General features: G+C 41.7%; 1 protein-coding gene across 4 annotated transcripts in view; it reads left to right on the forward strand.

The window, feature by feature from the left end:
* grin2bb (glutamate receptor, ionotropic, N-methyl D-aspartate 2B, genome duplicate b) overlaps nucleotides 1-9,006 on the forward strand; it is a 143,004-nt gene extending 133,998 nt beyond the window's left edge. The window contains exons 16-17 of one of the 4 annotated variants that reach the window (XM_037543380.1): nucleotides 1,486-2,695; nucleotides 3,575-9,006. In XM_037543380.1, coding sequence (XP_037399277.1) covers nucleotides 1,486-2,695; nucleotides 3,575-3,990 — 1,626 coding nt within the window. In that variant the 3' untranslated portion in view covers nucleotides 3,991-9,006. Of the gene's footprint in view, nucleotides 1-1,485 lie in introns of all 4 variants that reach the window. The other 3 variants (XM_017699105.2, XM_037543379.1, XM_017699103.2) reach the window with 3 other exon arrangements.
* Nucleotides 9,007-12,395: the final 3,389 nt, after the last annotated feature.

Below are 12,395 nucleotides of genomic sequence, written 5' to 3' on the forward strand. Positions count from 1 at the left end.
ATGTACCTTGTAGTGTACTATTGTAAGGACAGTGTCCTTATATGGAGAACATATTATATGATAACCTTTCCCTCAAGCAGTGAACCTACTCTTGCTGTGGAACTGTACAATCAAATGTGTTGAAATATTAAAGAATGCAGGAGCCGAACAGGGATAGTAGATAAGGCAAGAGTGGCTTGAGGAACAGACAGAAAGGTAAGAGTTTAAAAACCAAACAATGCAAGGGGAGAAAAAAAAATGCCAGAGAAGGCCATAAAAAAGAAGGTGTAGAACCCTCTAGAGAAAGAAAGCAGAAAGAAAGAGCAACGAGATAGCATAGACATGAGAATATGTCAGAACCAGTCCAATCAGATGAAGGGGTTAGGTGATAAATGAGAGAAAAGAGTCAAGCTGGCAAGGATGACCTGAGGTTAAAAAAAAGGACAGGAGGTAGTAGAGATAAGGCAGACACAATGGAAGCACACAAGAAGAATGGATAGATATGGTGAGGCAGAAAAAGTAAGAGACAGACAAAAAACTGTTTCTGACGTTGCCTCTCAAAGGAGGCCATGGAATGCCAACAGGGGAGCCACCTTTAACCTTTGAAATATTTTTGGGAGAGAATTCTATTAATGATGTCCCTCTTGGTGTTCATTTTGGTATTTATGTGTGTGGTTATTCTTTGTGACATTATATCGTCAAAGATATTCCAGGGGCTTTTAGTTTGGGAAACACTAAAGGATGGACAATAGGAACTGACATGCAGTATGTAAATTAGAACCCTACATTCCTGCCTTTGTTATATTTGATTATGTACTGAAATGTGGATAAGTGACTTAAAGAGTAATACATTTAAGCATGTTGATTACGATGATGAGTTTTGGATAATGTTGTGTAATTAATTTGCTTGATGTGTCTTTAGTACTGAAGAGGCCATCCAAAGAGGCAACAATGTCAGCTGAATTTTAATCAAATTGATTTACAGTATTGATTGTTAGTAAAAAAAACAGCCTCACTGTAACACTATCATCAATCATTCCTTCTGCATCTGTCTCTCTCTTTTCTCTCTGCCTTTCTTGTTTCTTACTCCTTTTTCTCAATCACTCATTTTCCATCTGTGGCAGTGCAGGGTTGGGGTCCTGATGTATAAAGCTTTAATGAACCTATCATTCACTGGTTATGTCCAGTTCACTATTAAATCCTATCAGCCTTTATTTTTTCTCAAATTTAAAATTAATCTCAATTTTGCCTTTACTTATGGCAAAATAGCACTGCTTAGATAACATTCTCTTTTATAGAAAATCAATGAAGGAGTTGTAAGTCAGTAGCATTAATTTCAGAGACTTTTTGGTGAAGCTTATTACATTGTAAATTCTTGAGATCAGTGTGCTTACATGTATCAGAAAATGTCAAGAGTGAAATATTATAAATGCTTATAACAATATTGTTATTGCACTTATTGCTTTTCTCTTCATCACCCTTACCTCTCTGTGGTTTCTCTAACAGGGCATCTACAGCTGCATCCACGGTGTGCAGATCGAGGAGAACAAATCAGGCCTCAACTCCCCGTCAGCCACCATGAACATGAACATGAACAACACACACTCCAACATCCTTCGCCTGCTGCGCACTGCCAAAAACATGACCTCCGTGCCTGGGGTCAACGGCTCCCCCCACAGTGCCCTGGATTATGGCCACCGCGAATCAGCCGTCTATGACATCAGCGAGCATCGGCGAAGCCTAGTAGGCCATTCTGACTGCAAGCCTCCGCCACCATACTTGCCCGAAGACAATATGTTCAGTGACTACGTGAGTGATGTTGAGAGGACTTTTGGGAACTTGCACCTGAAGGACAGTAACCTGTACCAGGATCATTACCTGCACCACCATGGGGGCACGGGATCCGGGCTGGCTCTGGGTATGTCGGGTCCCTTGCCTAACCGACCACGTAGCTTAGGAAGTGCCAGTTCATTGGAGGGTGGGATGTACGATTGTGACAGCTTAGGGGGAGGGGTAGCGCCCATCTTCACCACCCAGCCCCGCCAGTCGCTGACACACAGGAACAGGGAAAAGTTTGACCTGATTGCAGGCCACCCCACCCAGTCGAGCTTCAAGTCTGGCCTGCCCGATCTGTACGGGAAGTTCTCCTTCAAGGGTGGGGCATCCAGTTCAGGGTTTATAGCGGGACATGACAGGTACTGCGGGGGAGGTGGGGCGGGCTCGGGAGGGGATGATGGGAATATCCGCTCGGACGTGTCGGATATTTCCACTCACACCGTGACCTACGGCAATCTTGAAGGCAATGCCAAGAGGCGCAAGCAGTACTGGGACAGTCTGAAAAAGAGGCCGGCATCTGCCAAGTCGCGTCGGGAGCAGGATGAAATTGAGCTGGGCTTCCGGAGACGCACGCATCACACCATTCATCACCACCACCACCACCACCCAGTTTCGCAGGGACACCGTTCGGCTACCCCACCCGTCGAACGCAAAAGCCAGAGAGGGGGCAACTGTTCCTCATACCTGTTCCGTGACAAAGAGAACTTGAGGGACTTCTACAAGGAAGGGGCATCCCCATGGGAACATTTGGATTTGAGTGATGCTCCTGGAATAGGTGGCGGAGGGGGTCTGGGTGGGGGTGGATGTGGTGGCATAGTCGGCAGCGGTGGTGGCGGGGGAGCGTGCACTAGTTTGGTTCCCGTGGACGATTTCTTGAAAGGTAAATCCAAGAAGACAGAGGTTAAGGGTGGAGTGGGAGGAGGAGGAGGAGGAGGAGGATCTCCTGGGCAACAGGGCCATGCATGCTGGGAAAAGAACATTGGAGGGGTTGGAGGGTTAACTGGTGGGGACTGGGAATGCCGTAACTGCCACAGTGGAGGAGGTGGAGGAGGCAAGCCAGTTTGCATGCACGGGGGAGGAGGGGGTGGGGGCTACGCGGCTGCAGGGGGTGTTGGGGGATCCAGTGGAGGAGGAGGTGGGGGGAGCGGACAAGTTTCCAGCCGCCCAAGCTCAGCCACCTGCAAGCGGTGTGATTCGTGCAAAAAGCCGGGCAACTTGTACGACATCAGCGAGGACAACCACCTCCTCCTGGATCAGATAGGGGGCAAGTTCCTCCTGGAGGGTGGGAAGGGAGGTGGAGGGGCCCAGACCCAGGCGCAGAGGCGCAAGTTTGGCCCAGGCGGCAGGGTTCTGCGCAGGCAGCATTCCTACGACACGTTCGTAGACCTGCAGAAAGAAGGGGCGGGCAGGATGGGAGGCTCAGGAGGCTTTGGAGGTGGTGGAGCTTCCATGCTCCCTCCGCCCCGGAGTGTGAGCCTGAAAGACAAAGATCGCTACATGGAAGGCGCAAGCCCCTATGCCCAGATGTTCGAGCGGTATGCGGGAGGGGAACGAGAGCCTTCTTTTTTTGCTGGGGACCGTGGGAAGGGTGGGGGCTCGTCGTTTAGCTTGTTCCGTGGGGGTGAAGGTGGGTTGCATCGTCGTTCGATAGGCGAAAGGGACATGAGGGACAGAGATAGAGGCATGATGGGAGGAGGAGGAGGTATGGGCGGTACCCGAGGGGTTGGGACTTACTCCTTGTCTAAATCTCTCTACCCAGATAAGGTGAACCAGAACCCATTCATCCCAACCTTCGGCGACGACCAGTGCCTATTACATGGCGCCAAATCGTACTACATCAAAAAGCAGCAGACACAGCCGCAGCAGCAACAGACGCAACAGCAGCAGCAGCAGCTCCTCAACAACAACCGGGCTGACTTCCGAGGCTCCATGGGGGTGACTTCCTATTTGCCAGTCTCTGCCTCCGCCGGGGTCATGTCCAACGTGGGACCCCGGTTCCCCAAGGAGCTGTGCCTGGGCGGGCCCCTCAGCAACCACCATGGAGGGGCAGCGGGTAACAACAAGCTGCTGTCAGCAAGGGACGGGTTAGGGATGGGGCAAGGGCAGAGACCGTTCAATGGCTCTAGTAATGGACACGTATATGAGAAGCTCTCCAGTATTGAGTCTGATGTCTGAAGTTCGACTGTGAGTGAGAGGGAAAAAGAGAGTGACAGAGTGAGGGAGAGAGAAACATGGAAAGTTTAAGAAAGGAGGCAGCAGGCGTTGAGACTGACGAGGGAATAAACCAACAGAAAGTGTCTGCAGTGTCTACTTAATTTCTACGTTCAAAAGGAAGAGGAAGAAAGTGAGCAAGAGGAACTGACCCATGCTTTAGGTGAGCAGGCAGGGGCCACGTGTAAATAGAGAGAAGGGACCAATTCACTAGAGAGTGACGAACTCTGCGTATCCCTCTCTTTTATCCTCTCTTCTTTTCTTATCCCTTCTATTTTTCTGCTCCTTACGCCAAAACGAAACGTCCAATCCAGCTTAGGCACGGAGACCTGGTACAATCATGAATGGAATTCAGTTATCGTCTTGAAACAACAGGGTAAAACTTACAATAATTGTATTGATAACGTTGTTAACAATAATATTATTAGATATTACAATGTTTATGATGTTCAGTTTGGGCTTGATTTCTGGGTGTTATATGCTGTTATATATTTGTACTCTAGTTACAATTCTTTGTTAGCACAATACTTTGCAGGAGGCTTCTTATTTGATCATGGGATCTTATTTGATCTTATTTGTCGATTGAGCTTGCATTGTCTTACGTCATCGCGCCATTCTGCCGTGATGTGGAACACCAGGACCGCTGTGCAGAATGCGCCCTCTGCCAGGGACGATGCCAAGCTAGAAGAAATATAGACAAACTTGCTTTCCTTTAAGATTATTTACTATTAATTATTCATTGTTCATTTTATTTCTGATATGGAGTGCTGTAAAATGTATGTAAAAGGCATGATGCACAGTACGTCAGCTGTACTCAAGATATTGTTGTGAAGGACATTTATTATGATCTCTTTTTATGGTTTTACAATTTTTACAACATTGCATTAATGTCAGTAGAACATTGGTTTAGTTCACAGCACATTATGTGCCTTACCAGGAGTCCCAGAATTCTAATTATACAGGTCATTTTGCCATGGCAACTTTCTGGTCACTGCACATTGATTGGTTATTGGATGATTCATGTATTATTCTGGAATTATCCTTATTGCGAAGTGAGCACCTGATCTTGAATATACAGTGAGCAGCGCATTCTAGATTCATAAACCTGAATGTCTGAGACCCTAGTTCTAATGAAGGAGCTAATGTTTAAAGTTTAAACCAGAGAAAAACATTACAGAAGGACCTGCACATCCATGCCCAGCACATGGCTTGTCATATACAAAGTTGAGCTTCAGGGTGTTAAGTTCAAGTGCTTGAAAAACAACAACAAAAAAAAACAATTGATTCATTATTTTTCCTCTCCCAACCCCTATCTCTTCAGTACTGAGTTCTTTGATCAAGCAGCAAATTAAAACCAATGTCACAGTGTGTTTCCTCTTAGAGTGCGCTCATTATTAATTTTTTTCTTTCTTTCTTTCTTTCTTTCTTCCTTACTTTCTTTCTTTTTTGTGCACACTGTCCTTTGGGAAGCACCCAACAAAAGCTGGGTGTTGTGTGATACTATGAAAGAGCTCTTTGTCTCAGCATTCGCTTGTATTTTTTTAAATGTAAATATTCCTTTTTTCCACATTGTACAGTGCACAGACAGCAAGGATGTAACTTTAGAGAAATTGTGTGTTACTAAATTAGGTATGAAGTGAAATAAAATAGTTGCACAGTTCAACCTGGCCATAGTACCGCCAAACACCCAGATTAGATCATGAAATGTTACTTATTGTCTCACCACTTTTACATTTTTTCACAATTAGTGACCTGACTAGTTGTTGGAGGCATGGGTTCTGGGTAATCCTTCTTGAGTGTAATAATTGTTGATTTTGCATGAACACTCTTTCACCCCACATTAACACAATATTTTGGATTCCTCTTTATATATGTTGCAATGGAAACAGAGCTTACTACCCTAATTAAAGGCGTGCCCTTCAATTCCTGGACAATCGCAGTCAAAACATCACTTCAAGATCACTCACATTTCGAGACAGTTTACAAAATTCAAGATCACTGTTGTAAAACTCAGTCGAGGTATTTTGTCTAGTATTATCAGACAAAGAGGATGGACATAAAGTGCTTACCAGCTATTTTTCTAAGTAGCCAATTATGTAAAGAAATGAACTAATTAACTCATTCAGTCATACAATTAAGAATGAAAGTCTCCTCCATTTAGTGACATTAGTTCTAGTTTACTTTTTTGTTCTTGTTTAGTCTAACATCGTCTTTTGAGACACCGATAAGCACATGATAATTTCTACCTTTCTGGTTACAGAAGAACAGTTAAGTTCTCCCATACACCGTTAGATCCTGGTATGAGTTTGTTGTGTGAAATATACATTTTCTTTACTCACATTTTGTAAGCCAAACTGATCTCCAATTTAAGCACAATGTTTATACTATTTGGTTAATAATTGATGTGTATATGACTATTGGTTTTGTGGACTTTAAAAAACAGACTTCACATTTATTGCCACATTTACTCATTTTTTTGCTAAGTGTGTGTGAGAGTTTGTGAAACTGTGAGTACATTGTGAGAGACATGCATGCATCTTTCTTTCTATTTTACATACCTGCTTCCACATTCTTGCTTTTAAACTATGTATAATTCAAGGACCATGTCTGTTTTCTTTTTTTGTGCAGAGAAATATGTGTGTTTCTTTTGCTTGAGTTGTACCGGTTAGTGCCATACAAAGGTAATGTTGACAAGCTGTACATAATTTAGTCGGGGAGACATTATGGCAAATATGCTAACAGAGATGGATACATCTTTGCAGCATGGAATATGGAGGTACATTGAGACACTGATAAATTTGTATTTAGAGAAGGCACTATCATGTCTTCGGCCTGAAGTTTTTACTTTATGTTGCTGGGCAAACACTAATGATGGGTCCTAACCTGGGTTAGGAATGTAACCATATAACCATGAGAATTTATTTTCATTGTTGTGATCATATAGGGCTAATTTTGTCACTTGAAGCGTTTAAAATCTTAATCTCTCATAGTTGTTTTGGTATAGGGGGAAATTATGTGCATGAACTGTAGAGGCACCCTTAAGGTTTTTTTATGCTTGGTTTACTTTTTTTAATCGAGAGTACACTATTCGTTCACTTCAGTCAGTTCTTTAATTGAACTAGCCATGTTTTGCCCACTGTTGCATTCAGTCCATCCAACATAATGAGAAACTTTAGGTTACTATTCAGTTTTTGGAAAACTACCTAAATTATTCATGAGTTTTGAGTTTGGACATGATGTTTTCAGCTTTACAAATGCTGCTAAGCTGGACTTTGTTGTTGTTGCTAACTGAAATTTGGCAGGTAGGAAACCACAGTAACTTTGCTTTAGAATTCGCCAACCTTAAACTACATCTGATTTGTCCTTTCATTGGCTTTCATTTCACTGTTGTCAGAAGAAAACCTTTTATCTCCTAAATTATAACTTCATAGGAGAAAGAATAAACCTGCTTTATTTTTTATGTATGTCAGTGGAACCAGACTTTTCCAAGTTATATTTGGGCTGTTTCTTATGGTCCATTCTTCTTGAAATTCACACAGAATGTAAAGGGCAACAAGCATTTTCAAATTATGTAAAAATGGCGACATGAGGTTTTCTTCCGTGATGTGCATACAAAATAAAACTCTAAATTGAGCTTAATTCACAAAATGCTACAGTTTCTCATTAGGTGGATTGACATTTTCTGATGTTCTGTAAAACTTGTCAAACCTGGCAGCAGATGTTAATGAAGAATGGTTATGTGGGAAGAGCATGGCTAGGTTTCAGGGTTTCGCAGCTTGGAGCATTTGCAGAAAATATGTGATGACAGACTTTGAGTGCTGTATAATCAGTGTTATATTATCAGTCTTCATGTTTTTGTGGGAGTTTTGCTCATAGCTAGTAAAAGCAGGGCAGAGGAAACGTGTGTCTGTGAGATTGTCTGTCTGTGTCTTTATGAAAGAGAAGGGGATGCTGTCCTCTAGAATAAAAGCTGCCCTTCTTTAAGGTTTTAGTTTTGATTCACACCTTTTCCAGTGGAGGCCTGGTGATAGCAGGCTAAGCGCTGTTTTGTTAAATGTAGGTGGATAACGAGAGACAATGGTTGTAAATGAAAGAAAGAGAGAGAGAGAGAGAAATAGTAGCCTACATTTTATTTTTGCACTCTGTGATCATTCACACTATCGTTTAGGCTTCCTGAGATTTGACTTTGGTACAAAAAGAGTGCTGCGTTGCTGTTTATCATAGGCTAATCAGTCTTTGTTTCGCCATTTACTTTGCAATTCACGTCCCTTCTCTGGTACTGTATGTCACAGGTTATTGTACATGTGCCTGGATTCATGCTTGATTACCTCTGTGTGTGTGTGTGTGTGTGTGTGTGTGTGTGTGTGTGTGTGTGTGTGTGTGTGTGTGCACGCATGTGAGTTGAGACACAGAGCACAGTGCAATGGCTGTCTACTGTAATGTCTGAATTTTTGCTGTAAATAATGAAGTCCCCTTTTCTGTAATTTTTAATATAGAGAGAAAACTATTCTAAGCTACGGAAATTTGGGATACGTTTTTGTTAGGAAGGTTTTGTAAACCACCATAGAGGTCAATAATGACATCGTGTCACCAAGGCTAGAACTCCACTTGAATAGAATTAGAGGACCCAATTTTAAGAGACAAAAGTACGCCTTTGTGGTCTTTACTATATAACTGATCTTTCTAATTCTCTTTCTTTTCCTTCCTCGTTTTTTTGATGCTTCTTTTAAATGTTACACAAAGATTAACAATTGTACAGACAATTGTGTAAATATGAACAAATGGTTTCTCTTTATTCTGTTTTTGTATAGAGAGAGATTACCTGTGTTTAAGATTACAATAATAATTTAACGGGAAATTTCACAATACTTAAGCTATTGAGAATACAGACACAGTATGTGTGAATATAAGTGCTAAGATATATTCTTCTGTCTCTTTGTACAAAACAGTGTTGACAATAAATAAAAGGGAGAAATCTCACATGGCGTCGGCATTGCTTTCTTCATCCTGGGGCCTATATCCTTAGCCATAAACGACTAAAGGAAGTTGAGGAAAGCTGTGTGTCATTTTTAGCTGGATTATTTATTGCACTAGTTTTGCCTTTATATATATATAAAGTGTGTCTGTGTGTGTGTTTGTGTGTGTGTATGTGTGTGTGTGTGTGTGTGTGTGTGTATGTATATGGCAAAACTATATAGATGTTGTGTTATGACAATGTTCCTCTTTAAAGGGACCCTCCCAAACGAGTCAAGGCAAAATAAGTGCTAAAATATGACTTTCAAAAACTTATCAAATGATACAGAGGAAATGGGACTCCTAACAGCCATGTAAGACCTGGTAGACCACAAAAACTCCACTGGATCTGTCTCCATTGGATAAATAGTGCTTAAAGTTCTAGTTTTGAGACATAACCAACTTTTGAGACTGCACCTTGTGAAAAATTATCCTTGCAGATTTCTTTCAAAAACTACAATTAAATCCCCTGACAAGAATAGAATCTGTCACAAAGGCAAATGGTGGACACACTAAATATTGTAAAATTATATTTCTACTGATGCAGAAATATTTTGTTTAGTTAAATCTTGTCATTTTTTTGTTAAGTTTGTTTTCTGTTTTCTCTCCTGAAATTGAAAAAGAAATGGCTGTTTGACTGGAAATGAAACAATGATTTTTGCATAGTACCAGTCCTAAGGTTCTATGCTAGTGAAAGATTTTTTTTCTATAACCTTACATCCAAACTAAGAACCATCAAAGAACCTTTATTTTTAAGAATTAAGATGTATAGATAGGATTAATTTCTGTTTTTATGTAGGCTATATATAACATCCCACGGTAACCCCTATTACTGTTCTCCATGCTGTTTTAATAGCCACTGGGCTCATTTAACATTGCTGTAAAAGGCAATGTTCAATTCCGGGTGTATAAGTATAGGTGTAATAAAGTGGCTGTGCTGTGTGTCTACTACGTATAACGTATGCAACCCTCATTTTCCCCGCATTAGTACACACGCTGAGAGCCCTGTGAGTGACAGCTGCTGTGGTTGCCATGGAGATGGCTGGTCCACTGTTGCAGCGACCACCACAAGCAGGCAGGTTACTTGTTGTCAGTGGCTGATTTGGGAAAAAAGAGAACACTTTTGACACGTTTGGGTTTTTTTTTTTTTTTGCTGTTTTTGTGTGTGAAGTTCCATCGTTTTGACCGGCTGAAGTGATGCAGTGCCTGGAGTAGGACTGAGCTGATATAGGCATTTATGAAATATTCAGATGTGTCTGCTGTTATCACTGTTGTTTGGCTTCAAAAAAAGGTGCAGTTTATTATTCCATGAGGCTATTCTCTTTATGATGCCCTCTCTCTTCCTCCCTCTCTCTACCGCTTGCTCTCTCCTCTCGCTCTCTGATACACGCACACTCTCACCACACACACGTATCCAGAACCCAGCCAATCCTGGAATACATTGCAACACATGTAACTACTTCTTGACAATTAACTGTTACCTAGCAACTGGCTCTTTTGAGAGAGAGAGAGAGAGAGAGAGAGAGAGAGAGAGAGAGAGAGAGAGAGAGAGAGAGAGAGGGAGAGAGAGAGAGAGATTTGCTGTGTTCTCGTCGTGTCCTAGTGGAATGGATGCTACAGTGAATCAACACACAATGCAGAAATGGAAAGTACAGCATGAGCTCAACACCCACACTCATGAGCAAGATGAGAATGGAGAGAAGAGGCATCAGACATGTAGAGATAAAGGGAAAAGAAAGAATGGAGAGATTGAGAGAGAATGATGAGAATGAGGCATGAGACATAGAGATGAGGGGAAAAGAAAGAATGGAGAGAGAAGATCAGATGTTTAAAAAGAAATAATGGAAAGAGAATGATGAGCTTGGGGAGATGTATGAAGAGGAAAGGACAAATGATGAGATAGAATGGAGAGAAGTGGTATCAGATGTAGGGAGAAGGAGATACGCAATGTAGAGAGAATGATGAAAATGGAGAGATACAGAGAAAAGAAAACTATAGAGGAGGGTACACACTTAAAAAAACACTCAAAGAACCCTTTGCATGACTTAAGGGCTCTTTGCATGATGGAAGTGTTCTTCAGGTTAATGGTGAATGTATTGAAAATGGTTCTATATAGCACCAAATAGGTTCTGCTATTGTTATAATGTCAAGCTTGTAATAAAAGAAAAAGGCTTATGGGTGATTTAATCATACAAACCATTTTCTTTACTAAGGACCCGTTGAAGAACCGTCTTCTTAAGAGTGCAGATGGGTACAGAAAATCAGACACGTAAAGATGAAGGAAGTAAATATAGAAAGTGATGAGGAGGATGGTGAATTATTTGAGGATGAAAAGAAACAGTGAAGATAGAGAATGATGAAGATCCAGAGCAGATAGAGAGGATGGAGACATGAGACAGAATGAGAGGAGATATCAGACAGATGGAGAGAAAGAGATAGAGAGATATAGGGCATAAGACATGCAGATTTAAGGAGGAAAGCAAAAAATGATGAGAAGGCAAATGAGAGAAGAAAGAATTGAGAGTGATGAGAGCAGAGAGAAGAGGAATGAAGAGGACAGAAAGAATGGAGAGATAAGGAAAGATAATGAAGGATATAATGGAGAGATTAAGAGGACAGAAAGAAGGAGAATTAGGAAGAGAGAAGAAAGAAAGGAAAACATGATTAGTATGGAGAGGGGGAATAACGAGAGAAAAAAGAAAGGAGAGAGAGATGAGTATGGAGATGGGAAGTGAGGAAAAGAAGAAAGAAAGGAGTGATGAGTATGGTGAGAAGGAGGAGAATGAAAAGAGAGCGGTGAGCATGGAGAGAAGAAAAAATTGAGAGTGAAGAGTATGGAGAGGAAGGTAAAGATGGAGAACAGAGATAGATGAGGATGAAGAAGAGAAGGAGAAAAAAGAGGAGAGAAGAAAGAACATTAACAAAAGATAATAAGGAGGATAGAGCAAAAAAGGAATGGGGAATGAGGAAGAAAAGAAAGAAAGTGATTAAGAAGAGGCAGAGAAGTAAGAATGGCAAGAGTCTGGGAAGGAGGATGAAGAGAAATTTGATGAATGGAGAGAGTAAACATGTAGAAGAGACAGAGTGTGGAGTGATGGGAGGAAGAATAGACAGACAAAGTGAAGGAGCGTTTAACAGGCTGAGGAGCTGCTTGACGATCATTTCTGCGGAAAGGAGGAGAGATGGAGGCTTGTTGCCGTAGAGACAGAGCACAGCATTTTAGTGCTTAAGTTTTAATGAGGACACATAGTTCATACAGGCTTGCCACACACACACACATACCTCTCAGCATGTCTACAGTACAGTGCACGCAAACAAATGATACTTTATAAAACTATTACAGAGACGTTCCTGCT

The sequence above is a fragment of the Pygocentrus nattereri genome, chromosome 12 (assembly GCF_015220715.1).
Source record: "Pygocentrus nattereri isolate fPygNat1 chromosome 12, fPygNat1.pri, whole genome shotgun sequence".
Lineage (NCBI taxonomy): Eukaryota > Metazoa > Chordata > Actinopteri > Characiformes > Serrasalmidae > Pygocentrus > Pygocentrus nattereri.